The sequence below is a fragment of the Cyprinodon tularosa genome, unplaced genomic scaffold, assembly GCF_016077235.1.
Source record: "Cyprinodon tularosa strain WSP-4 unplaced genomic scaffold, ASM1607723v1 ctg925, whole genome shotgun sequence".
In the NCBI taxonomy this organism is placed as follows: Eukaryota; Metazoa; Chordata; class Actinopteri; order Cyprinodontiformes; family Cyprinodontidae; genus Cyprinodon; species Cyprinodon tularosa.
The window spans coordinates 72,935-100,000 of NW_024039702.1; the positions used below are offsets into that span (position 1 = coordinate 72,935).

Genomic DNA, 27,066 nt, shown 5'->3' on the forward strand with positions numbered 1-27,066 from the left:
TAGTGACATTGTCACGGTGCGGTATCGGCTGTTGATCAAGTCCCAGTGCTGTATCTGGTGTTTGTCACAACGCGCTATTATCCAAGTCATCTTGAAAACATTCTTCTTCCAAATGTTGGCTACATATTACGGGTTTTTTCTCTGGCCAGAAGTTCGATGGCAAATCCTCCCTCTTCAGGTTGGCGATCCAACGACCAACCCGTCCGTGGAGGATCAGGAATCAGAAAGGTGGAATAACTCTTTTTTTTCACTTTTACCTGATGTATTCCAGCATCCAGCTGCCATGCACGTGGGCATTGTCAGTTTCACTATAGCTCTGGTGAATTTCAATGGTGAAGAAAAATCTGACAAACTGACAGAAAAATCACAAGTTAGCGGAAAAAAAAACACACACAAAAACAGGTCAGTAACTCCAAAAGGGAAGGTTTTCTTTCAAATTGTTTTGAATGTAGAAACTTGTTTTTAAGAAAGGGAAACATTTTACAGTAGCAGCCATTCAAAATGGCCCCTCCCAATAAACGGCAGCCGAATGGCACCTTCCAGCCACTGGCCTTCTCCTGGGCGTGCATATTTTTTACTCTGACTCCACCCTTTCACTGAATTACAGGGTCTGACCAGGAGATGGCGCTTCTCTTTAGATCTTAACGTCCACAAATCATGACAGAGAGAATATTTTCGTACAAAGATTGATGTTTAAAAAGGAACTAAAGGGGACCAGCTAAGGACCCATCAAGGAAAGTGGGGAAATTGCTGATGCTACTACTGTATATCCACCTGCTCCACACACCTACAGCCATTGACACCATGTTGCCATAGCAACTGGAGGGAAGAGGCCGCCCCGTTCTCATTCATAGCCCACTTTGATTCAAGGCTCCCTCCACAGCTCAGTGTAGCTTCATTGGGAAGGACACTGAACAGTGAACGAAATATTCCCATCAGTTCAGGAGCCGTTTAAATTTACCTCCTTCAATGTTTTTTTTTCTTGGCCACACATTCAGTGATACAAACAGCAACATTTTGAAACACAGATTAATTAAACTTCTCTTACTGGGGCCCCCTATGATTCTAAAGAAAGTTTTCACACCCACCTTTGAATCCCCCTTTACAGGGGAACAGAAGGCCAACTATTCCCTCTAATGACCCCCCCTTTCAGAGACATAGACAGGTATGGGGCATTGCAGGCTAACAAAGAAGCTAAACGACCCCCATTCCAAAGGGGGGGACCCGTTCATCCGTTTCTATTTGACGCCATTTCTGACATTTTGAATTGAAAAAACTTCCTGGATGGGAGAGAAAGGTCTTCAAAGTTGGAAACAAAGTGGATTGATTTTAACTTTTTTGGAATGAGCTTTGAACCGACTGTTCTGACATTTAGAGAAATGTAAACTCCCCAAAAACCATCATTTACAAAAATTAATATATACATTTTCAAAATGTAATTATTTTATTATAAATAATAATTTGAAGTTCAGCTGTTCATATGTAACTGTGGAAGATTTCAACATTTTCATCAATATTTGTCTTTTAAATGTATTTATTCAATTTAATTTCACATCAACATTAACAGATTCAAATATATCAGAATCCAAAATTAAGGCAATTAAATCACTTCAAGTAAAATGATGATGTGAAAATAAAGCAATAATAATTCTTTAGGGAATTAAAAATGGTTCCATCTTCACTGCTAAGCTGCTGCTGTGTGAGAAATGATGAAAGTCGTCCAAGTCTTCAGGGCCGGTGTCAGATTAGCATACCTATAGTCAATGCGCACGAATAACACGTCAGATTTGCGTTTATCCCTTTAGTTTTGTACAAAAAAACCAAACGATTTAAGGTCAGATCCCGATATGCTTCCAAAAACACCAAAAAGTAATTAAATAGTTTTTATTGTACATGAATAAAGGGAAACACGCCCATTCAGGGAGTTTAAAGTTTATTTTTCGTACAAAATTAAAGAGATAAACGGATATTGACTATGACTATGCTAATCAGTCCACCGGGTAACCGAGCCGCCGAGCGCCTTCTTCATCAAAGAAGAGCCGCCATCGTTTCCTCATCTGCTACCAGCAGCAGGTGGGGTCGGGAGGCGGACATTTAGAGCCAAGGTTCTGGAGAACCCGGCGGGTCGCAGACAATCAGCCACACGGAGCTACAGAAGAGTCCTTTATTACGCCATCAGAAGTACAAAGAGTGCAGAGAAACAACGATGACAGCAGGGGGGGGCGGGGGGTCAAAGGTGAACAGGAAGGAGAGCGTCCTCCCCGTTCCGCCGAGGCTCGGCAGCCAGGCGGGACCGGATCTTAAAGCCCAAACCCGGTTCTGCTCCCCCCCGTGGTTCTACTACCAGCCTCCTGCTGAGGTCAAACACGTTACATCAGACGCCACCGAATACGTTTGTGTTTTTGATTTAAATACTTTAAAGCTGCAGCTGTCGCTCAGAACCCGCCCGGCCCGGTTCTACTGCTGCTCGTCACAAACAGAACCTTTCTCCTGTCCGAAGACTTAAAGCTGAGCAACAAAAACCCGGAGTTTTAACAGCGATGTTATTTGGTAGAATAATCGACTCGGTCCGGACCTTCCTGATCCGACTCACTCAGGATTTCTGTCCAGGAAGGCAGCTGGTGCGGCCCAGATCAGCTCTGAGCCGTACCAGCTGAATTCCTCTAAGTTCTGGTGGGCGGGTCCGGTTCTGGTCTCAGCGGTGCGGATCCGGTCCGGCTCATCTCTGGCGGCGGCGGGCTGACAGAAAAGAGCAGAACGATGGTTCCGGCCGAGCCGCTCTCCTGATCCGGACCCGTTTCGGACTAACGAAGCGGCCTTCTCACACCAGACGTGTTCAAGTACTTCTGTTTGATTCGAGGAACCGGCGCCGACAGAACCGCCTGCCCCCCCCACTGGGCTCTCGAAGTGACGCGTCTTCAGTGGAGTTGGGAGTGAAGGTTGAGTCAGAGACCCAGAGGTTCTGGGGTTCTGGAACAGGTCCGGTCCGTGCGCTGCCGGCTCCGCTGGAGCCTACATCTGGTTCAGGAAGTGAGCCCGTCCGTGGTCCTCCAGGCGGCGGGTCAGGATCTCACAGCCCGTCTCCGTCACCAGCAGCGTGTGCTCGAACTGGGCTGACCGCCTGCCGTCCCTGGTGACGGCCGTCCAGCCGTCGGGCCACGTCTCGTCTTGCCAACCACCTTAAAAACACACAGAGAGGGCGGGGCCAATCAGAACCATGGGAACCCGTGGTGGAGGCGGGCCTCTGGCGCCGTCACTCACCCTCACAGATCATGGGCTCGATGGTGAACACGTGACCCGGCTTCATCACTCCCACCGCCTTGTTCTCTGTGAAATCAAACAGGCGCAGAGGTTAGGGGGAGGGGTGGGCGGGTTCTGATGCGGTTCTGATCCCGGCGGACTCACTGGCGTAATGCGGCACGTTGGGAGCGGTGTGGAACAGCCGGTGGATGCCGTGGCCGCAGTAGCTCCGGACCACCGAGAAGCCGCTAGCCTGAGCGTGTTTCTGGATGATGTTCCCCAGCTCTCTGTAGCGAACGCCCGGCTTCACTGTGGGGGGGGGGGGGGTTATTAACTCGGAACGCGGGTCCGACGGGCCGAGATGAACGGGCCTACCGGAGTCGATGGCCTGCATCAGGCATTCGTATGTCGTCTGCACCAGCCTCTTCGCTCCTTCGTCCACCTCGCCCACGAAGAAGGTCTCATTCAGGTCGCCATGGAAACCGTTGTGGTAGACTGTGATGTCCACTGAGGAAGTAAAGGGTCGGGGTAAGAGATCAGGTTAAATGGCGGATGGTCATTTTAACACCAAGACATTTATGCTACGTTCACACCGCAGGCAGCAGGAGCAGCTGGTTTCCATGCAGTTAATGGTCGACGCGCATCAAGGCGCAACAAAAGGTTCTGCAGCGCATCTAGAGCAGCGCCATGAGCTTCTGAGCATCCGACACGCCTCAGAAGCTGCAGATGCTGGAGTTGGAAAAATGTAACGCCGCATCAACCAATCAGGGAAGCTTATCTGGGAGCTGGCAGGGAGTCAGACGCAGCACTGCTGATGCAGAGCGCTATGATCACTCCTCTGAAACAGTTTATTAATATTAACGCCTAAATTAACTTCAAACGTAGAAACCTGCCGGTAGAATATGTTGGCTTTTATTGTCCTGGTGAGCTAAACTTGTACAGGCATCAAAAATGAAGCATCATGCATGTTTTTGCTGCTTGCGGAATGAACGTAGCATTATTTGTGCAAATTTAGGTCTGGTGCTAATTAGCTTAATAAGCGACACTTGAATCATTGGTTTTGATACGGTTTTACTCAGACAGGTCAGAAAAAGTCAGAAAATGTTTTTGAACAATCTTTTATTCCTTATTTTGATAGAAATTTCTTTTTTCCCAGCGTTTTATTGTGATTACACTGCCACAAGTACAAAGCAAGGAAATTCACTCTCTGCGTTTAACCCCTCCCCTCAGTGAGCAGTGGGCTGCCATCGTGTGGCGCCCAGGGAGCAGTGTGGGGTTAAGGGTCTTGCTCAGAGACCCAGAGTGGCAGTCTGTGGGAGTGGGACTCGAACTCAGAACCTCTGGAAATTTCGGGCCAGAGACAGGCAGGGGGCCGCTCTGAATGGATGAATGCATGGTTTGTTTTCAAATGGTTTGCTGCTGTCTGTTTGGACCTTTCTGAACATGTGCAGCAAATGGACTGATCCAATATGGCGGACACTGACGGGGGGCCGAGACACACTTAATATTATCAGCGTTCTGATGGCATTTTAGCCAAAGGATTTTTATCAAAAACATAATTAATGAGCACAAATAAGGAATAGTTATATTAACCATACATGTAAGCAGAGTTTTATGGGGCCCCCAGGAACTTGGGGCCCTAGGCAGCAGCCTAGTATTGCCTAATGGTAAATCCGCCCCTGAGTGGCGTACAAAACATACAGTAAAATTACTTTGATGCACTCTACCTTTTAATAACAGATCAGTGTTTGAAATGAAATCTCAACATTAACTTCCACAGTTTCAAATTCAGCTAAACATAAAAAAAAGTAATAAAGTTTCTGCTCACAGGCAGAAAATAAAAATGTTTTTCTCAATAATGATGTCAAACAGGTTTTATTTGCTGAACTAAGGGTAAAAATGGCTTTTTGGGTCATAAAAGTTGCAGGCCGCTGCTTTAGACCCAAAAAAGGAGTTCTGATCCTGACAAAATGGATGATCCGTGTGTGGGGGAGGGGGGGGGGGGATAATGAAACGATCTATCATGTCAGAGCGCGCAGTGAGGGACCAGCTGCTGACCGTGCTCCATCAGGCACCCTGAGGGGAGCGGCGCCGCAGCAGAAACGTCCAGAAAGACGCTAAAATTGGCCAAACTCCTGCTGACATCAAACGCTGCAGCAAACATTCATCATCAGAGAGAAACAGTGGTTGATTAACAGACAGGGCGGGGGGGAGGAGCAGCAGACCGTTGAGGATGTCTCCGTCCTCCAGTGGTCTTCTGTCCGGGATGCCGTGGCAGATCACCTCGTTGACGGACGTGCAGCAGGACTTGGGGAAGTTATAGTAGTTCAGAGGGGAGGGGTAGCACTTCCTGGCTACGCAGGCCTGCAAACAAAAACAAGACAAGTTTGTCATCCTTTACCTGCATGGAGGACAGGGACACCTGATTAGGTGATGCCGCCTGAGCCAGGAGGGTTAAAGATGGCGGCCTGAACATGATCAAGAACCAAACCAGAAGAGCCGTGTGAACAAACTGCCGCCATGACGGTTTCTCTGAGAGGAGCAGCGGCGCTCTGAACCAAGCAGTAATAAATGCTGACGTTAGCGGCTTCTGCTCTCAGGGGAACCATCTTGTTTTGGACCTAATTAGAAGCGAACGCAGCCGGCAGCTCCTGCTAATGGAGGCTTTTAACAAGAGGCAACATCAAAGGAGATCAACAGGTGGTAGATCATCATCAACCAGAGAAGCAGCGCAGATTTCGAGAAGTAGATAGAAACACAGCTTTCATTAACTCTGAGGAAGACCGCAGAACACGTCCACCATCATTAATTAAAAGAGCTTTGAGCGTTTATGACCCTCAAACTGATCATTTTTAACATCTCTGAATCTATTAATGATCTTTAGCTGCTAGTTTATTCATCATCCAGCCTTTAAATCAACGATGCAGGAATTCTATCTGCTTTAAAGGGGCTTTCACAGCTAAACAAGCTTCATTTTGCTATTTTAACTTTATAAAATTCAGCATCAGAAGCTTCATATTAACAGTTTAAGCCCGGCAGGCCCGCTACAGGGTGTTTCATCCACACCTTTCAAAACAGGGCTTTAGGATTTCTAAAAAGTTTGTACTAAAAAGTACTTTTTGTGTAAACAAATGAAATGAGATTTAAAACTCCACCTGACGTGTGTGACTCTGCAGGAGTAATGCGACAGCAGGTATTCATCGTTAGCCCTGCCCCCTAATGGCCACCATCATTGGAAACTAGAGGCTCAGATCTTTCCAAGGAGGGGTCGGAGGTCATTGTGTGACCATTTCAGGCGATGTAACCGGCATACGCTACTTAAGCTGCTCTGTTGTTCTTATTTTCTATTTAGTTTGGTGATTTTATCGGTAAATTTCATTAAAACAACAACTAAATCTTAGGAGCAAAGGCTTTGCCTTAATGCAGAAGGTCTCCAATAATGGAAATCAGCATATTTATCTGACCAGATTCTCTTTTATGAGTGAAAAAAGCATTTTTGGCACTTTGACGCTGACCTGGTGCCTGCAGTTTGGATTACATACGTGAAAAACGCCTTCTAGCCGCCACCAACAGGAGGGGAAAACCCCAAGAGGCGAGCGGGCCTGAGGCAGCTTCTGCTGGGGATTCCCAGTGAAAGCGCGGTGCCGGTATGTGGGGGTCTGAGCGGCTCCCACAGAGAAATAATCTATGAAGGCAGGATGGTAATCTGGATGAACTGACTGCACAGACCATGTTTTCAGGAGGACTTTCTCACTTCAACATAGATTCTAACTACTTTCTACCCGCTGATCACAGCTAATATAGCTGCCATTGTTCCAGGCAGAGAAAGGATAGGGTAGCTCCGCCCACCGTGCATCAGACCCACTTTATCACTGGAGGCTAGAGCAGCAAAGATGCTTCAGCCGCGCGTCAGAACTAAACTGGTACAAGCATCAATAATGAAGCAGCACGCGCGTTTATGCTGCTACTGCTGCTACTTGCGATCTGAACGTAGCATGACTTCCTGCTTCCTCCATCCTCAGTAAAAAATAGAGCGTATTTCATACCAGGTGAACAGCGTGGTCGATTTCCTCCGTCGTCACCCCTGGTTTCACCATCATGGCCGCGATGTCCAGGACTTCTCGAGCCAGCTGGAAGAAAGAAAAGAATAAAAAAAGCGAAAAAAGGAGGCGCGTCAGAACTGAATGGCAACAACAGAACTTTAAGCAGCAGGAGATGTCAATGAGGTCACCTTGGACACCAGCCTCATGGCTTCGATGTCCTCAGGGGAGAGGATCTTGATCTGAGACGTCCCTTTCAAGAACTGCTCAGACTCAGACATCCCTGTAGGGGAGGAGACAAGGAGACAAGGACATCACTCACGCATTGATACGAAGGGAGACTGTTGAGCAAAGACCTTGAAAAAGCAGCCGTCTGTTAGTCATGTTCTGATCCACGCTGACACTCGGCGGGATCTTAATCATCCTCATCAGTTACTTTACCAAGAACTTCTGAATTCACCCGACTCCTCTGTAGGGAAATCATTAATGTTTACAGTGAAGCAGAGAAGTCTGTTTATGAGATTATGGTTTTTACCTTCTGTGGCGTCTGATTCCTGAAAGCTTCGACAGGTTGAACAGTAATTAAACACCAAACGGCAACGATACAAAAAAAAAATAAGCTAACCTCTAAAGCAGAAGCAGAAACTAGCTCCAGAAAGCAGGACCCAGATTTTAGATTCAATCTGTCTGAAGGAAACAGACTGCATCTAAAATCTGGGTTTTAATTTTTAAGCCTAAAAGTTAGGCTCAGGCTCAGCAGGACTGTATGTAAAATATGAAGTCATGACTCTTAAACTACACCTGATCCAGTAATGACCTTAAGGCAGGGGCGGATTTAGGAAATTTGGGGCCCTATGCAAAGACAGGCAGGGGGCCCTCTGAATCTAGAAGACAAGACATAAAACAGAGCTATTCTACAGATACAGAAATGTTACTAGAATAGACATCCATTATCTGTTCTAGGTTGTGTCCCTCTCTTCTTGTCCCTTTTCTTCTTGTTTTCCTCTCTATGTTTTGTACTCAGCTGACTTTTCATGCTGTCTCTAAAGGAATGAAAGATTTTTTCCAAGCACTAAGCTCACTTAGCTGATTGCTCCTTCCTGTGTTTCCAAAAAGGCCAAAGTAAATAACCCAGTCCTTCTTTTCACTGTAGACAAGCCATGATCTGCTTATCTGTTCTCCATTTTTCATTTGGATGAAATAATAGCTGCATGAATCATGACAGCAGACAAGATAGAGGAGAGCAGGAGGCGGGGTTACCAATCTACTCGCTCTGGAGAGCAGAGTTCGCTGCTTTTAGATGTTGTCTCCAAAGTCTCCAGTAGCAGAAAAAAGTCTCTAGATTTGGCGCTAGGAGCTTTTTAGAAATCAAAGTGCTAGAGGGGTCTGAAAAGTGGCTAAATATAGCGACTAAAGCGCTAAGTTGGCAACACTGCTCTTTGCATGGTTTGTTTTCAAATGGTTTGCTGCTGTCTGTTTGGACCTTTCTGAACATGTGCAGCAAATGGACTGATCCAATATGGTGGACACTGAAGGGGGGGGCTGAGACACATTTAATATTATCAGCGTTCTGATGGCATTTCAGCCAAAGGATTTTTTATCAAAAACATAATTTGTGTTCACAAATAAGGAATAGTTGTATTAAACATACATGGAAACAGAGTTTTATGGGGCCCCCAGGAACTTGGGGCCCTAGGCAGCTGCCTAGAATTGCCTAAATGTAAATCACCCACTGCCTCAAGGTTATTACTGGATATCTTCCTGCTTGAGGCTAAATATTCACAAAAGTTTCCAGTAAATTTTCAGTTTCTTCTCTAAGAAACTGGAAGGAACAGTTCCCCCCACCCAGAAATAATAAATAGAAAATTCCTGGGGAAAGAAAAACACCATCCGGAAGAAACTGCACACTGCAAAAATGATCTAAAAATGAGTAAAAATGTCTTAAAATGTATTTTAATTTGAGCAAGTAAATTAGATAATCTGCCAATTTCACTCTTTCAAAAAAGGTATAAATTAGATAATAGATATTATGATCTTAACTGCTTAATTCAAGAAAAATGCTCTTTCAAAACAAACTTAGATTTCATTTTTTGCAGTGCAATCCCTGCTCTAAGCAGAAACCCGATCTAAGGTGTTCTTCAATATCGTGACTGATACCCATATTTAGCAATGTCCGATTCGATAATCAAATATCAGATTATAATCAGCCAGAACCTAAACATCAGGGATCTAAAAACAGCTTTTGTTTAAAGTTTCTCATTCCTGTAGATTGTTGTTCACACTGGGAAAAATCAAAATCTAGATCAGTATTTTTTTCTTAAAATACGTTTATTTGTTCTTCAATAGAGGAGGTAAGACATTTTGTCGATGGAATAATAAAAACACAATTACCTTGTCTTATTTCAAGCATATTATCTAATTATCTTATTTTAAGAGTAAAAATACTCTATCAAACTATCGGATTTACCCATTTAAATTAAGGGTAAATACACTTATTTTAGGCATTCTTAACTTTTTTCTAGATCACGTGATTTTCTTACATCCAAAACTGAAAAATAAGCCTCAAGCGTATTTACGATTAATGCTGATATCAATCAGCTTTCAATGGGGCCGTTTCCTCCCTACCAAAATTAATCCGAGATCAGCTCATCTAAAAAGAAGAAAAAAAAAAAAAAAAAAACATTTTTAAATTGCATCTGGAGAATCTTTTTTATGACGGATTATTAGGGCCAGGCTAGAGATTTTTTTATTTTTTTTTTATTTCAATAATTAAGTTGTAACATTATGAGAATAAAGTCGTAATATTAAAAGAATGAAGTCATCATTCAACAGAAAGAAAGCTTGGAGCTCCGCCCAGCAGATGACGGCCGACCAGCTCCACCAATGAGCAACCAGAGTCCACTTTGACATCCTGCCCAGTTTGATGCTGCTGCTAAAAGATTTCCTGATTTGTCAAACCGATGCTAAAGTAGAACTTCCCATGATGCTCCACATTCCTCATTTTAGGGAAGAAAGAGCTTCTTGGAAGAGTTGTCATAAAATACGACTTGTTTCTCGTAACATTATGACTTTATTCTCGAAATAGAAGGAAAAAAAATCTCTAGCCTGGCCCTAAAACTCGGTCGTACATTTCAGCTTCTAACTTTAGAATGAAAAGATTTTCGTGAAACAAAGGGAGGCGGGTCAGATGAGGCCTTCTAATTAAAGATGCGGCGGAGAGACCCTCATCCTTCTGGGTCACTTTAAGACTCCATCCAGGACTCTGGAGCCTCACATGGAGAGTTTATGGCGTACTCTCCGCTCCCTGTGAGAGATTTTCCAGCTCCGATCCTAAACAGAGGAAACAGAAAAAGGCGCCTTGCAGAGCTACGGATAACTAGCTGCTCCTGCAGAGACTACAGCTACGGAGCAAAGCGTCTGATGACACTCACGCTGCCGAGTCACTGGAGCAGAGCTGGACTGTTACTGTGGTGAGGAGAAGAACAAGAGAAGCAGAGTCTGAGAGCAGTCACTACATACAGGCATCATTACTGGACTGCAAGGTGGGAAAAAAAACCCATCAATAATTCCCACGTTTAGAATTAATCAGCTCCAACATCCAGCGGGACGGTGGCCGGTTGCTTAGAAACAGGGAAAGCCTGCGCTCGCACCCCGGCCGCATCAAAGCCTCTGCTCAGAACGGAGCCTCTGATGAGGCCGCTCGGCTTTACAGCACATCGGCTCCAACCGCAGAATGAGAGGAGACCGTAACCATGACGACCCGAGGATGGATCCGCCAATACAAAGGTTGCCATGGCAGCGCGCTTGGTTAACCCGGCTACATAAATAAAGTCAGATAAGGTGTGAGATGATGGAAGCCAGAGAGGAGGTCCGTTTGTCAGGGAGAAGTTCTGCTAATCCGATGATCCCCACTGATCCGACCCGCCTCGCTGAACCAGAACCAACAGCAGAGACGACCCTCTGCTCCGCCAGTCTGGAGGGGTTTACATGATCCGGGACGGGTCAAGACCAGAACCAACTCCGAAGTTAGGCCCAGAACCACAGCGAGCAGAATGGGCGTTTGATGAGAGAGAAGAGGTCCAAACAGAAGGCGTGTGCTGCCAGGAGTGAACAATTTTCATTTTCCTTTGGATTAATCCCACTGGTTCCAAAAAAAGTAAAAAAAAAAAAAGATAATCCACTGGACTTTGTTTCCAAGTCTGAAGACGTTTCTCTTCCATCCAGGAAGCTTTTTCAATTCAAAATGTCAGAAATAGCGTTGAGTTGCAGGTTTTATAGAGCGGACCAAACAACAATCCATTCTAACAGCTTTATTTTTAACCTTTAGAAAAAAACTCCTTTATATTTATTTATTGTTTATCTGCAGAATGTCTGCAGGAGCGATGACAGCTTGCAGGTATTGTCCATCTCCTCCCCGGATCAACTTTTCTGATTGGTTGACGCTCCGGCGTCCAGCAGCAGAAGTTCAATTTACTGACCTCCAGCGCCAGCTTCTCGCATGCTTGGAGGTCAGAACGCTCAGACGTGCCGCCGGACCCCTGGACGCCGTCCACATAGACTTTGCATGTAAATCAGACCCTATTGGTGCCCCCGACGCCGTCGGTGTGAACGCAGCATATTATGTTTTTTCATCAGTCTTCGATTCTATGACTCAATCTTTCAGATTTAATCGGAATCAAATCAGAATTGAAATATATTTCTTCCATATTTTCCAAACACAGCTCTATGTCTCACTGTCTATGTCTCACTGTCAGTGTAGATTTCCTGACCTCTGAAGAGCTGCCCTTTGATATTGTTGTAAAACCAGCTTTTTGCAACACATAGCGATTGTTGGTTTTCATTATTATTCCATCATCATCGGTTTAAAATTATCTCCAAATGACAACATGAACTTCTATCTCAGTCGTTTCTGGGACTATGTAACCTGACAGGCGTAGGTATGGAAAACAAGACGAATATAACAGGGCTGGGTTTGCACCAACACAACTAGCAGCAGCATGTGGACCAACGTATAAACCTCCAAAATAACCTCAGGAAACGTCCAGAGCCTGCACGCTGAGCCAAGCATCGACTCACAGCTCTGAGACCCGACAACAGGACGCCGAAGTTGGAGTTAAAAGCTGCTTCACTGCTTTTAATGAGTATCAAGCAGCTTTGATCAGACTTTAATACACCTCCACTAGTCAAACCTGGACTAATTTATAAAGTTTGATCATTTCATAACTTAAAATTATTAATTTCATCACAAAATCCCAAAGTAGCATAACGGGTTTCCATCATAATTAAAATATTGATCTAATGTTGATTGCTTTGCATGTTTTCCCTGGTCTGATATAGCCCCAGATGTTGGGTTCCTTTGTTCCCTACAGGTGGTCCCACTAACCAGACCCAATCGGATTTATGGCCAAGTAGGTTTGCACTTACAAGGAATTTGGCTTGGTGTTGATAGCTATATATCTATAGCTATATACAATATAATGTAACGAAGGATGTCTGGAGATGCTACTGGTGTAAAGCTACACCAGTTACTAGACGTCACTCCGGACAAATACAAATGTGTGCTGTGGAAACCACCAATAGACTTAAAGAGCTGCAGGTCAGCAATGCCTCCCAAACAACAGGCTGCCAAGAATGAAAATCTAAGGTTTTCTTACCTCTGGGATGATCAGCATAGTCGGGTCTTTGGATGTCACCTGGAACAAGTCTCATTGGAGTCTGACAGACAGACCGAGAAAACACATTAGAACACAGGGTGGCTAGGTAGCTAGCTACACAGCACATAGCTGTGGAGATGGTTAGCCATCTACAGAGCAAGGTAGCTAGCTACACAGCACATAGCTGTGGAGCTGGCTAGCCATCTACAGAGCTAGGTAGCTAGCTACACAGCACATAGCTGTGGAGCTGGCTAGCCATCTACAGAGCTAGGTAGCTAGCTACACAGCACATAGCTGTGGAGCTGGCTAGCCATCTACAGAGCTAGGTAGCTAGCTACACAGCACATAGCTGTGGAGCTGGCTAGCCATCTACAGAGCTAGGTAGCTAGCTACACAGCACATAGCTGTGGAGCTGGCTAGCCATCTACAGAGCTAGGTAGCTAGCTACACAGCACATAGCTGTGGAGCTGGCTAGCCATCTACAGAGCTAGGTAGCTAGCTACACAGCACATAGCTGTGGAGCTGGCTAGCCATCTACAGAGCTAGGTAGCTAGCTACACAGCACATAGCTGTGGAGCTGGCTAGCCATCTACAGAGCTAGGTAGCTAGCTACACAGCACATAGCTGTGGAGCTGGCTAGCCATCTACAGAGCTAGGTAGCTAGCTACACAGCACATAGCTGTGGAGCTGGCTAGCCATCTACAGAGCAAGGTAGCTAGCTACACAGCACATAGCCGTGGAGATGGCTAGCCATCTACAGAGCTAGGTAGCTAGCTACACAGCACATAGCCGTGGAGATGGTTAGCCTTCTACAGAGCTAGGTAGCTAGCTACACAGCACATAGCTGTGGAGCTGGCTAGCCATCTACAGAGCTAGGTAGCTAGCTACACAGCACATAGCTGTGGAGCTGGCTAGCCATCTACAGAGCTAGGTAGCTAGCTACACAGCACATAGCTGTGGAGCTGGCTAGCCATCTACAGAGCTAGGTAGCTAGCTACACAGCACATAGCTGTGGAGCTGGCTAGCCATCTACAGAGCTAGGTAGCTAGCTACACAGCACATAGCTGTGGAGCTGGCTAGCCATCTACAGAGCTAGGTAGCTAGCTACACAGCACATAGCTGTGGAGCTGGCTAGCCATCTACAGAGCTAGGTAGCTAGCTACACAGCACATAGCTGTGGAGCTGGCTAGCCATCTACAGAGCAAGGTAGCTAGCTACACAGCACATAGCCGTGGAGATGGCTAGCCATCTACAGAGCTAGGTAGCTAGCTACACAGCACATAGCCGTGGAGATGGTTAGCCTTCTACAGAGCTAGGTAGCTAGCTACACAGCACATAGCCGTGGAGATGGTTAGCCATCTACAGAGCTAGGAAGCTAGCTAAACAGCACATAGCTGTGGAGATAGTTAGCCATCTACAGAGCTGTGTAGCTAGCTACACAGCACATAGCTGTGGAGATGGTTAGCCATCTACAGAGCTAGGTAGCTAGCTACACAGCACATAGCCGTGGAGATGGTTAGCCATCTACAGAGCTAGGTAGCTAGCTACACAGCACATAGCTGTGGAGATGGTTAGCCATCTACAGAGCTAGGTAGCTAGCTACACAGCACATAGCTGTGGAGATGGTTAGCCATCTACAGAGCTAGGTAGCTAGCTACACAGCACATAGCTGTGGAGATGGTTAGCCATCTACAGAGCTAGGTAGCTAGCTACACAGCACATAGCTGTGGAGATGGTTAGCCATCTACAGAGCTAGGTAGCTAGCTACACAGCACATAGCCGTGGAGATGGTTAGCCATATTAAGTAGTCTTTTGGGCTGACTCAGAACACAATTGTGGCCCAATAATAAAAATAATCCTCATAAATACAACTTGCCTAATAATTCTGCACAGTGTATATACAGTTTCTCAACTCTTTATATAAAGAAGTGAAAACTAGAGAAGTGGGGAGGTTCACCAGTGGGTAGTGCGGGCGTAGCTTTCCTGTGTAACGGTATCCCGGCCATGGGTCTGTGTTGGTGTCCTTCTCCACACAGTTCTTATCTTCAGTCTGACTCTTGTCTTCCTCTGGGGAAAAAAGTGATGCAGGTAGCTGTCAATACTTTCACTGAACAACATAGACACGCATAACGGCTGCGATACCCACTTGCTTTCTTGTGCAGCAACTTGTGAGATGTCCAACTTCCCTTGAAACATTCCTGAAGGGGAGGATATGGAAAGCTGTTAATGTCTGAAAGACCGACCTGATCCTAATGGAAGCTGTTCAATTAGGATGCAGCCCTAAAATTTAATCTTCAATCTTTAACCCAAATATGATAAATCGATTGCTTTTATTCGTCCCCAAGTTTTATGATAAAAAAATGACAAATGACAAACATTACTTTAAAAATAAAAAAAACTTTCACCTGAGAATTGACCTTAAAGGTATAGGGGAGGATGTTCTTTTTCTGGGTGGATCATCAAAACAAGTGGTTCTCCTAACTGTCAATCATTCTGGTGATATTTTTCTGCTCATGCAAAGGTGCGTATACAGGTGCTGGTCATAAAATTAGAATATCATGAAAAAGTAGATTGATTTCAGTAATTCCATTTAAAAAGTGAAACTTGTATATTATATTCATACATTACATACAAACTCATATTTCAGATGTTTATTTTGTTTAATTTTGATGATTACAAATAACAAATGAAAATCTCAAATTCATCATATCAGAAAATTAGAAGATTGTGAAAAGGTTCAAAATTGATGGCCCCTGGTGCCACACTCTAATCAGCTAATTAACTCAAACCACCTGCAAAAGCCTTTAAATGGTCTTTCAGTCTAGTTCTATAGGCTACACAATCATGGGGAAGACTGCTGACTTGACAGTTGTCCAAAAGACGACCATCGACACCTTGCACAAGGAGGGCAAGACACAAAAGGTCATCGCTAAAGAGGCTGGCTGTTCACAGAGCTCAGTGTCCAAGCACATTAATAGAGAGGCGAAGGGAAGGAAAATATGTGGTCGAAAAAAGTGTACAAGCAAGAGAGATAACCGCACCCTGGAGAGGATTGTGAAACAAAACCCCTTCAAAAATGTGGGGGAGATTCACAAAGAGTGGACTGCAGCTGGAGTGAGTGCTTCAAGAACCACCACACACAGACGTATGAAAGACATGGGTTTCTGCTGTCGCATTCCTTGTGTCAAGCCACTCTTGAACCACAGACAGCGTCAGAAGCGTCTTGCCTGGGCTAAAGAGAAACAGGACTGGACTGCTGGTGAGTGGTCCAAAGTCATGTTCTCTGATGAAAGTAAATTTTGCATTTCCTTTGGAAATCAAGGTCCCAGAGTCTGGAGGAAAAGAAGAGAGGCACTTCATCCACGTTGCTTGAAGTCCAGTGTAAAGTTTCCACAGTCAGTGATGGTTTGGGGTGCCATGTCATCTGCTGGTGTTGGTCCATTGTGTTTTCTGAGGTCCAGGGTCAACGCAGCCACATACCAGGAAGTTTTAGAGCACTTCATGCTTCCTGCAGCTGACCAACTTTTTGGAGATGCAGATTTCATTTTCCAACAGGACTTGGCACCTGCACACAGTGCCAAAGCTACCAGTACCTGGTTGAAGGACCATGGTATCCCTGTTCTTAATTGGCCAGCAAACTCTCCTGACCTTAACCCCATAGAAAATCTATGGGGTATTGTGAAGAAGAAGATGCAATACACCAGACCCAACAATTCAGAAGAGCTAAAAGCCACTATTAGAGCAACCTGGGCTATCATAACACCTGAGCAGTGCCACAGACTGATCGACTCCATGCCACGCCGCATTGCTGCAGTAATACAGGCCAAAGGAGGCCCAACTAAATACTGAGTGCTGTACATGCTCATACTTTTCAGTTGGCCAACATTTCTATAAATCCTTTGTTTTTATTGGTCTTCAGCAATATTCTAATTTTCTGATATGATGAATTTGAGATTTTCATTTGTTGTCATTTGTAATCATCAAAATTAAACAAAATAAACATCTGAAATATATGAGTTTGTATGTAATGTATGAATATAATATACAAGTTTCACTTTTTAAATGGAATTACTGAAATCAATCTACTTTTTCATGATATTCTAATTTTATGACCAGCACCTGTATGCCCTAAATGCACGGTTCGGGGTTCCCACCGATGCCACGGTTGAAGGTGGAAATGCTGTCATGAGTCAACCATTGACTTTGCATGTAAAACAGCTGCTTCTGATTTCTGCAGCCGCACAGATAAAAAGAATTCCTTTCTCACCGTTTGTCCTGTTAATATTTCTGCAAGTCTCTTGTCACTGGGAATAAAAGACATGGGCTAACCAGAGATTGTTTTTCTATCTTATAAAAAGTACTTAAGTAAACCTGACAAAGAGCTTTTCACCCTATCAGTGCTGAGATAATTATATTTCTCCTTTCAAACCTCCTGTCTTCTCTGTCCAAAATGTAAACAAAGAGGACAGGTGGATTGAAAGGGCTTTGAACAAAGCCATTTATTAAAGCTTCTTGTGAACGTTATGAATCTGATAAATATGGAAGAAAACACAGGCAAGAAAGCCAATCATTAACAATTTGAAATGAACTTAAACAAAAAAACATGAAAACTAATAGCAAAAATATCACAGATTATATTACTAACTGTAGTTCTGCACTCCACCAGTAGGTGGTGACATGTTCACATGGAGCTTCATGAACTGCGGGGATCGTTGAAGCAATTAGCCAAACGGTTCATGAGGTTTCATCTCACTATCAACACATTTGCAGTTTAAGTTTTTGCAACTGAATTTTTTGCAGGCAGATTTTTACTGGATAAAAATTCAGTGTAAGGAATTCAATAGAGCAACAGAGATGAGAGAACCCAGGCTGTGCTTCCTCAATGGAAGACGTGTTGGTGGGATTAGGAAGGTCTTCAAACCGACATACGACGTTCCGAGTCGAGATCAGCAGCACACGACTCCCACTATAAATAGTGTTGGTACTTTGCTGTCGTCAGGCTTCAGCCATTACCTGAATTCCTGTTTTTCCAGCCAAATTTGCATTTTTCCATTCTCTAGCTTTTTCTCCGCCTCAAGCTTCTTTTCCAAACATACGGCTTTACGATCAACTGCAAGTTCCGCGTAAATATATCCTGATATAATATATCTGACAAAATAGCTTTTCTAAATATCTTTTTTTTATTAAAATAAAGCATTTTAAATGCCACAATACTCGCATGTGATACATTTTAATGCCAATTAAGGCCTTAATTTAAAAACCAATAATTTAATGTTTTTTAATGACCCTCGGAAACCCTGTATGTGCTTCAGAATGGCTATGTGACAATTCAAACCCAGGTTTGAAGCCTTGCAGGGCAGCCTAAAGGGCAGATTAGGCTTCTGCAAACGCACACAGCAAATGTCGCTTGGGTCTGGTCATGAACCAGTTTTGCTGGTTTGCTTCTGCTTCGTCGGTCTGGAATTTTCTAGGGATCACAGCAGTTTCCTGCCAAAGCGCTAGTGGGAGCCTATTCGAGAACTCGCGAGAACTTCGGTGGATTGTCGCGAGAACTTTGTTTTGGCATAGACCTTGGCATCTATATATCATTTGTCTGAGGCATCGTACATGTGGTTGTACTTCCAAACATCTTTGATTAACCTTTCGTCGTAGATGTCCATTGTAGTTGTTCCTCGGTTTTTAAAAATGGCGGAACCCGGCAGCGAATAGAGAAGGACGACCACACAGACAGCCGGAAAGGCATACGAAGGACCAACCACAGCTGCTTTATGTCTGCGCACTTCCGCTTGAGGTCTGTGTTGGTTGATGACCGTCCAAGGCGTAGTCAGGATTTTTTTGAGGTGCGCAACAATTGTTGCAGAACCTCTGCGCGTTGTCGCTGACAGAGAGAATTTTGATGGTTGCAGAGGCCATGCGTCAGAAGCATAAATTGGCCTTTAAGCCCACTCCTCTCATTAAGCCAGAAAAAAAAATACCATCCATCGGTTCAGGTGTTTTATAAAATATGAATTTGTAAATTGTCTATATACCAAACTGAATGATTTAGATTTTAAAAAGGAAAAATTTTCTACTTTTTTTGTATTTAAAAAAAATCAATGTATAACATTGATGCCTAAAAACCTGCATTTTATTTCAGTGTTAAATTCTGTTTAAAGTAACAGATTATAATTAAAAATGTCTCCAGACCTTTATTGGCTGGTGATGATCTTTATTCGAACCCTGCTAAAGACTAATATTAAATCCAGACACAGTATTATTTAGTGATGTTATGAGATGATCCGAGGCTTCGAGGCGTGTGTTGAGTAATGGAGGGGGCGTTTCCCCGAAGCGCGTGTCGTGGCGTGATTCATTTAGATGAGCGGCCAAAATTGATGACGTCCGAGGCCTCGCTACAGTGATACCACGTGACCGCTTCGGTAAGTGGTTCAGGAAGCGCAAGAATTTTGACAGGCATCTAAACAGCCTCAGTCTTCAGTCAAGATGTGGGAGTTTGGAGGAGAGCTGCTGTCAGCTGGATAAAGTTTGGATAGATTCTAAGAATAGATTGGTTGTTTTTCCAACCAATCTAGTTGCCTAAAGCTAATCTGGTTTGAATAAACAATGTAATGATCAAAATTAGAGCAAACCACCAGACAAAGCCTGCGTTAACACGTCAGTGTTAAGTATTTTCTTGAGTGTTTTGGCTGATGAGACTAAAATGCATTGTTTTGCCCGAGTAAAAATATAGATTGGGTAAATTAGGTCGGTTTAGCCAAAAGATTGGTTGAACACAACTTCCAACCTGATTAAAACCAAAAAACGTGAAAAAACTATCATGTTTGAATAAAAATGACTAACACCTTTCATTTTGCTCATCATTGCCCAATTTGCCCTAACACTTTCACTGTCTGCTTGAGTTTATTTCACTAAAATGGCAGAAAAACTGTGAACCTTAAATGATTGTTCTAAGAAATTTTACACTAAAAGATTTTATTATACACACCAACCATTAATAATTTCAAGGGAACTTAAAAGGCGAAAAAAAAAGAAAAACAATTGCAAAAAAAATAATAATCACAGATTTTATTACAAACTGTAGTTCTGCACTCCACCAGTAGGTGGTGACATGTTCACATTAAGCCTCATGAACTGTGGGGATCGTTGAAGCAATTTGACCAAACGGTTCAATGCCTCATGAGGCTTCATCTCACCATCACTAGTATTATTCATATATCAGAGGGTAAATTATTCTTGTTTATAGGCAGTTGTTTTCTTGTGGTGTGAAAATACCACATTTACCAAAACTTTTCCACCCCTTTCCTCCTGTTAATATTCTCTTTTATTGAATTAAAAGACTTTTGGAAACTAATGTTCACCCATAGGAGCTTCAGTCCTTTTTGAAATAAGCAACAATCATGAGTTTTAGGCCTGTAATCTGTTCATGTTTGGCTCTGATAAAGAATACCGAGCAAAGCACCAAATGTTCAGCTGATCACCAGGATTCAAAGGAAGTGATTTGGTGATTATCTGCATTAATAATCGAGCTAAACTGTAATGAACATGAGGAGCTGATCCGGGGTGGTCCACCATCATAGCATCAAATGATCAGACTTGTTTTTACAGCATTTTAGCTGACTAAGCTGCTTAAAGCTTCGAGATGTTTTTACATGACATGTTTGTTTAATATGTAATGTGACCCTGCTGGTTTATTAAAGAGCTTTTCTTATTTTAGCTTCTTCACTGCTTGTAGCCTGACAGCACTTAGCTAGCTAAACGTTTCTTCTCGACCTTAGAAAAATAAAGAAAAACTAATTTAACTGCTATCTGGAACTTTTCAGTTGTTTCCAGACTGAACTTAACCGACAGCTCAGATAAACTCAGAAATGTTTCTTCTCGGCTAAAGAAGCAGCTAGGAGCCCCATTAGCAGCCTATCAGCTGAGTTAGCAGCCGCGTGAATTGACGCGGGCCTAGCCGGCTCTGCGGCCGCGGCTAGCTGCCTTCAGGCCGGGGGGAAAGGCGGGGGAAGCAGCCGTACCTGCGAGCAGAAGTATGAGCCTTGGATCCCGAGCTTGATGCATGTCGGACACTGAAGTTTGGCGTCCTTGTTGCAGCCTTCAGTCTCACACTCCCTCCTGTTCTCCGTGCTCGCCATGCCTCCGTTTGCAGGACAGGGGAGAAGAGGGCGGAGTGACCCATCGGCAGCCAATCAGCGGCACCCTGGTCACGTGTCCCAAAACGGACCAATCAGCGTTAAATTTCCTAACAGAGATTTGTAAGATGGCTACCGCCGAACCGGTGAGTAATTCTCTGAGGAGAACGTTTCTGAACATATGGAAGAACTTCACGTCTAAATTAGAGCTTTAAATTCGGACCCAGTCGTGACCCGATGCTTTAAAAAGCGTTTCCTTGCGGTCGAAGGGAAGTTGCTTTGTTTACATCCGCTGTTAGGTGAGTTTTAAAGCGGCTGTCGCTGCTGCGAGCTGCTGGGCTCTAAGGAGGAATGTGTAGATCTCCCAACTTTGAGCGACAGCAGGAGATCCTTCCCACACCTTCGCCTCCAGCTCACAACGGCTCTACGGGAGGCTGATGGTAACTGAAAGCCGTTAAAATGCTGTCCCAGCTGGCCTGCGCTGCTCCCAGCTGACCTCTGGATGCTCCATCAGCCAATCAGGCTCCTTCAACCGACAAGTTTCTGTTCCAAACATTTGTTCCAACATTTTCCTCTGAAAGCTGATAATAAATGAACGACTGGGGCCAGCAGAGAGGTTTTCTTCATATTACGAGAATAACGTCCTAAAATTACGAGAATAAAGTCCCGAGAATACTCATAGAATTACAATAATAAAGTTATAGAATTATGTGAATAAAGCCTTAAAATTAAAATAATAAAATTATGTGAATAAAGTTGTAAAATTACGAGAATAAAGTCGTAGTATTACGTGAATAAAGTCGTAATATTACGTGAATAAAGTCGTAAAATTACGAGGATAAAGTTGTAAAATTACGAGAATAAAGTCGTAGTACTACGTGACTAAAGTTGTAATGTTACGTGAATAAAGTCGTAAAATTACGTGAATAAAGTCGCAATATTACGAGAATAAAGTCGCAAAATTACGAGAATAAAGTCGCAAAATTACGAGAATAAAGTCGTAATATTACATGAATAAAGTCGTAAAATCATGAGAATAAAGTTGTAAAATCGTGAGAAAAAAGTCGGAGAATAGTCAAAATTACGAGAACAAAGTCGTAAAATCACGAGAAAAAAGTTATAAAATTACAACAGTAAAGTCGTAATATTACGAGAATAAAGTCGGAAAATCACGAGAAAAGAGTCGGAGAATAGTCATAAAATTACGAGAATAAAGTTAAAATTAAGCGAATAAATTTGGAAAATTATGAGAACAAAGTTGCAACGAGATAGACGTAAAATTAGAAGAATACATTTGATACTAGAGTAGTCATGACATTACGAGAATAAAGTCGTAACATTATGTTGTAAAGTTGTATTTTATGACAACTCCTACAAGAAGCCTTTTCTTCCCTAAAATGAGGAATGTGGAGCATCATGTGAAGGTCTACTTTAGCATCGGTTTGACAAATCAGGAAATCTTTTAGCAGCAGCATCAAACTGTGCAGGATGTCAAAGTGGACTCTGGTTGCTGATTGGTGGAGCTGGTCGGCCGTCATCTGCTGGGTGGAGCTCCAAGCTTTCTTTCTGTTGAATGATGACTTCATTCTTTTAATATTACAACTTTATTCTCAAAATAAAAAAATCTCTGGCATGACTGCTGACCCTATGGAAATAATGTCTGATCACATCAAGCTCTGTCTTTTCTCTGCTCTGTAAAACAACACAACAAAGTAAAAAAAAAAAGAACAACCTCTTTAGAGTTGAACAAAAGTCCATTCCCTCTAATGACCCCCCTTTCAGAGGCATAGACAGGTATGGGGCATTGCAGGCTAACAAAGAAGCCAAACGACCCCCATTCCAAAGGAGTGGACCATTCGTCTGTTCGTTTGTTTTCCCATTACACTATATAATACTTATAATATTGTTCATGGATATAAATCGTTAAAGACGGCCACTATGGCAGCATTCAATTTGTTGGTCTACTTATTTGTTAGCTGCCACTATAACAGTTACTGCTAGGATTATTAGAAGATAAACATCTAAAAAAAAATTATTTATTAATTTTTTTCTCTTCACTAATGCCTCATAGATCTGTCTTTACCTCAGAGCCCAAAGGAAGCTTATAACTCACCTGCTGGTTCTCTGTCTGACAGTAGTCTTTACTAAAGAAGGTTTGATTATAGATTTGTTTTTGTTTTATTATTCCTCTAGATTTCTAAGGCTTTGGAAAACTTTAATAATGTTATTTTAAGGCTCGGTTTAGCAGGTTTATGTAAGGCGACAGGAACAGACTAGTACTTGGTTTCACTCGGTCTGGACCATCTAAAAGTGTGAAATAATTTCTGTAGATGGCTTCATTCCTTCTCTGCTTCTCCGTGTGTTTTGTTCAGGAAAGCAACCCTAGTCCTCCCCACGCTGACCAAGATGGAGCCCAGGAGACTGGAAAGGAGGTTGTGAGCCCAGAGGCCTACATCAAGCATCCCCTTCAGAACAGGTAGGCTCTGCAGGTCGGAACACGTTTAACTCGTCTCCATGATGAGGCGGGTCCAAAGGTCCCACATGGATTAGAATCTCATCTGTGTGCCGCCGAGAAGGTTTGAACGTTTCTAGAGCTTCAGGCTGTGAAGCTCAGATCCTCCATCCCTGAACGACAGATTTACCAGAACTTTAAGATTTTATTCTTCTGGAAACATTCGGGTCCAAACTTGGTTCAATGTTAGAGGGAAATATGAAAGTCCAGGAGGTTCCGGAACGATTTAAAAACGGGAAAGATCAGATTTAGAATTAATGTTCAATAAAAGGAAAACACCCGTCCAACATCAATCCATTCATCCATCCATTTATCCATCCATCCAACATCCATCCATCCATCATCCTCCATCCATCCAACATCCATCCATCCATCATCCTCCATCCATCCATCCATCATCCTCCATCCATCCAACATCCATTCATCCATCCATCATCCTGCATCCATCCACCCACCCATCCATCATCCTCCATCCATCCAACATCCATTCATCCATCCATCATCCATCCATCCATCATCCATCCATCCAACATCCATTCATCCATCCATCATCGATCCATCCATCCATCATCCATCCATCATCCATCCATCATCCTCCATCCATCCAACATCCATTCATCCATCCATCATCCTCCATCCATCCAACATCCATTCATCCATCCATCATCCATCCATCCATCATCCATCCATCCAACATCCATTCATCCATCCATCATCGATCCATCCATCCATCATCCATCCATCATCCATCCATCATCCATCCATCCATCATCCATCCACCCATCCATCATCCTCCATCCATCCAACATCCATTCATCCATCCATCATTCATCCATCCATCCTCCATCCATCCAACATCCATTCATCCATCCATCATCCATCCATCCATCATCCATCCATCCAACATCCATTCATCCATCCATCCATCCAACATCCATCCATCCATCATCCTCCACCCATCCATCCATCCATCATCATCCTCCATCCATCCATCATCCATCCATCCATCCAACATCCATCAAACATCCCTTCATCCATCCATCCAACATCCATTCATCCATCCATCATCCATCCATCCAACATCCATCCAACATCCATTCATCCATCCATCCAACATCCATTCATCCATCCATCCAACATCCATTCATCCATCCATCCAACATCCATCATCCATCATACATTTATCCAACATCTATTCATCCATCCATCCATCCATCCATCCATCATCCATCCTCCATCCATCCATCATCCATTCATCCATCCATCCAACATCCATCCATCCAACATCCATTCATCCATCCATCCATCATCCATTCATCCATCCATCCAACATCCATCCATCCATCTATCCAACATCCATTCATCCATCCATCCAACATCCATTCATCCATCCATCCAACATCCATCCATCCATCATCCATTTATCCAACATCTATTCATCCATCCATTCATCCATCCATCCATTCATCCAACATACATTCATCCAGCCATCCATCCATCAGCCATCCATCCATCAGCCATCCATCCATCAATCCATCAATTATTCATCCATCCATCCATCCAACATCCATCCATCCATCCATCCAACATCCATTCATCCATCCATTCATCCATCCATCCAACATCCATCCATTCATCCATCCATCCAACATCCATCCATTCATCCATCCATCATTCATCCATCCATCATCCATCCATCCATCATCCATTTATCCAACATCCATTCATCCATCCATTCATCCATCCATCCATCCATTCATCCATCCATCCATCCAACATCCATCCATCCATCCAACATCCATTCATCCATCCATCCTCCGTCCATCATCCATCCATCCATCATCCATCCATCCATTCATCCATCCATCCTCCGTCCATCATCCATCCATCATCCATCCATCCATCCATCCAACATCCATCCATCAATCATCCATCCATCCATCCATCATCCATTTATCCAACATCCATTCATCCATCCATCCAACATCCATCCATCCATCCAACATCCATTCATCCATCCATCCATCCAACATCCATCCATCATCAATCCATCAATTATTCATCCATCCATCATCCATCCATCCAACATCCATCCATCATCCATCCATCCATCCATCCAACATCCATCCATCCATCCAACATCCATCCATCCATTCATCCATCCCTCCCTCCCTCCATCCCTTCTAATCCCCTCCATCCATCCAACATCCATCATCCCCCATTATCCATCCATCCTCCTTTTATCCCTCCATCCAACATCCCCTCCATCCCAAATCCATCCATCATCCATCCACCATCTCAATCCATCAATTATTCATCCTCCCTCATCCATCCATCATCCAACATCCCTCCCTCATCCACCATCCACCAACTCCACCTCCCTCATCCCCTCCAAACCATTCATCCAACATCCATCCATCCTTTATCCATCCATCCCTCATCCAACTCCATCCCTCCATCATCCAATCCTCCATTCATCCAAATCCATATCCATCATCCCCCATCCATTCATCCAACTCCATCCATTCCCTCCATCCATCCAAAATCTCCCCTTTCTCCCCAACACCATCCCTCAATCCTCCTCCATTACCAACACCATCCACCCCCTCATCCTCCCTCCATTCATCCAAATCATCCATCCATCATCCATCCCCTCCATTCAACCCCCTCCATATCCCTCATCCATCCCCTCCTTCATCCCAAAATCCCTCCCCCATCATCCATCCCTCCATTATCCAACATCCTCCATCCATTCCCCTCCCTCCACCCCCATTCCATCCATCCCATCCATCCATCCAACATCCCTTCATCCACCAACATCCATCCATCTAAACCATTCACCATCCCAAAATCCCTCCATCCATCTCCATCCATCCCTAAAAATCCTCATCCATCATCCATAAATCCATCCCCACCAAAAATCCTTCTCCATCCAACTCCATCCATCAACATCCTTCTCCATCCCAAAACCCTCCTCCATCATCCATCCTCCCCCAAAATCCCTCCCTCATCCATCCTCCTAATCCCTCCTCCCTCCAAACCCCATCCATCCCCCTATCAATCCATCAATTATTCATCCCCTCCATCCAACCCTCCCTCCATTAACACCATTCATTATCCATACATCCATCCCTCCATCTCCCTCCCTCCTCCCAAACCATCATCCCCCCACCCCTCCCCCATCCATTCCATCCATCCATCAAACATCCCCCACCATTCTCCTCCTCCATTCATCCAACATCCATCCATCCATTCATTCATCCTCCATCCATCATCCATCCATCCCCTTCCAACACCATTATCCCCTCCAACATCCATCCATTTAAAAACCCCTTATCCATCCCAAAATCCATCCCCTCCATCACCCTCCATATCCAACATCATCCTCTCCATCCATCCATACATCCATCCCTCCCTCCCAACATCATCCATCCCTCCATCCATCATAATCCGTCAAATTTTTCATCCTCCCCCTCCACCATCCAAAATCC

At 43.9% G+C, this 27,066-nt stretch overlaps 2 protein-coding genes across 2 annotated transcripts in view; one reads left to right on the plus strand and one right to left on the minus strand.

Annotated features, from left to right (window-relative positions):
- Positions 1–1,522: 1,522 nt before the first annotated feature.
- On the minus strand, positions 1,523–21,107 carry metap1 (methionyl aminopeptidase 1). Its single transcript, XM_038274700.1, has 11 exons — positions 20,950–21,107; positions 15,081–15,132; positions 14,892–15,001; positions 12,935–12,995; positions 7,472–7,563; positions 7,287–7,370; positions 5,466–5,604; positions 3,616–3,747; positions 3,406–3,549; positions 3,262–3,327; positions 1,523–3,179 (listed from the first exon to the last, which is right to left on the minus strand). The coding sequence occupies exons 1-11, from the start codon at positions 21,064–21,066 to the stop codon at positions 3,013–3,015; spliced, it is 1,164 nt and encodes a 387-aa protein (XP_038130628.1). The 5' UTR covers positions 21,067–21,107; the 3' UTR covers positions 1,523–3,012.
- A 372-nt stretch (positions 21,108–21,479) lies between these two features.
- The window catches only part of eif4eb (eukaryotic translation initiation factor 4eb), a 17,030-nt gene continuing 11,443 nt past the window's right edge, over positions 21,480–27,066 (plus strand). Inside the window, exons 1-2 of the mRNA XM_038274702.1 lie at positions 21,480–21,503; positions 23,436–23,539. Of these exons, the coding sequence (XP_038130630.1) occupies positions 21,501–21,503; positions 23,436–23,539 (107 nt within the window). The 5' untranslated portion in view covers positions 21,480–21,500. The remainder of the gene's footprint in view (positions 21,504–23,435; positions 23,540–27,066) is intronic.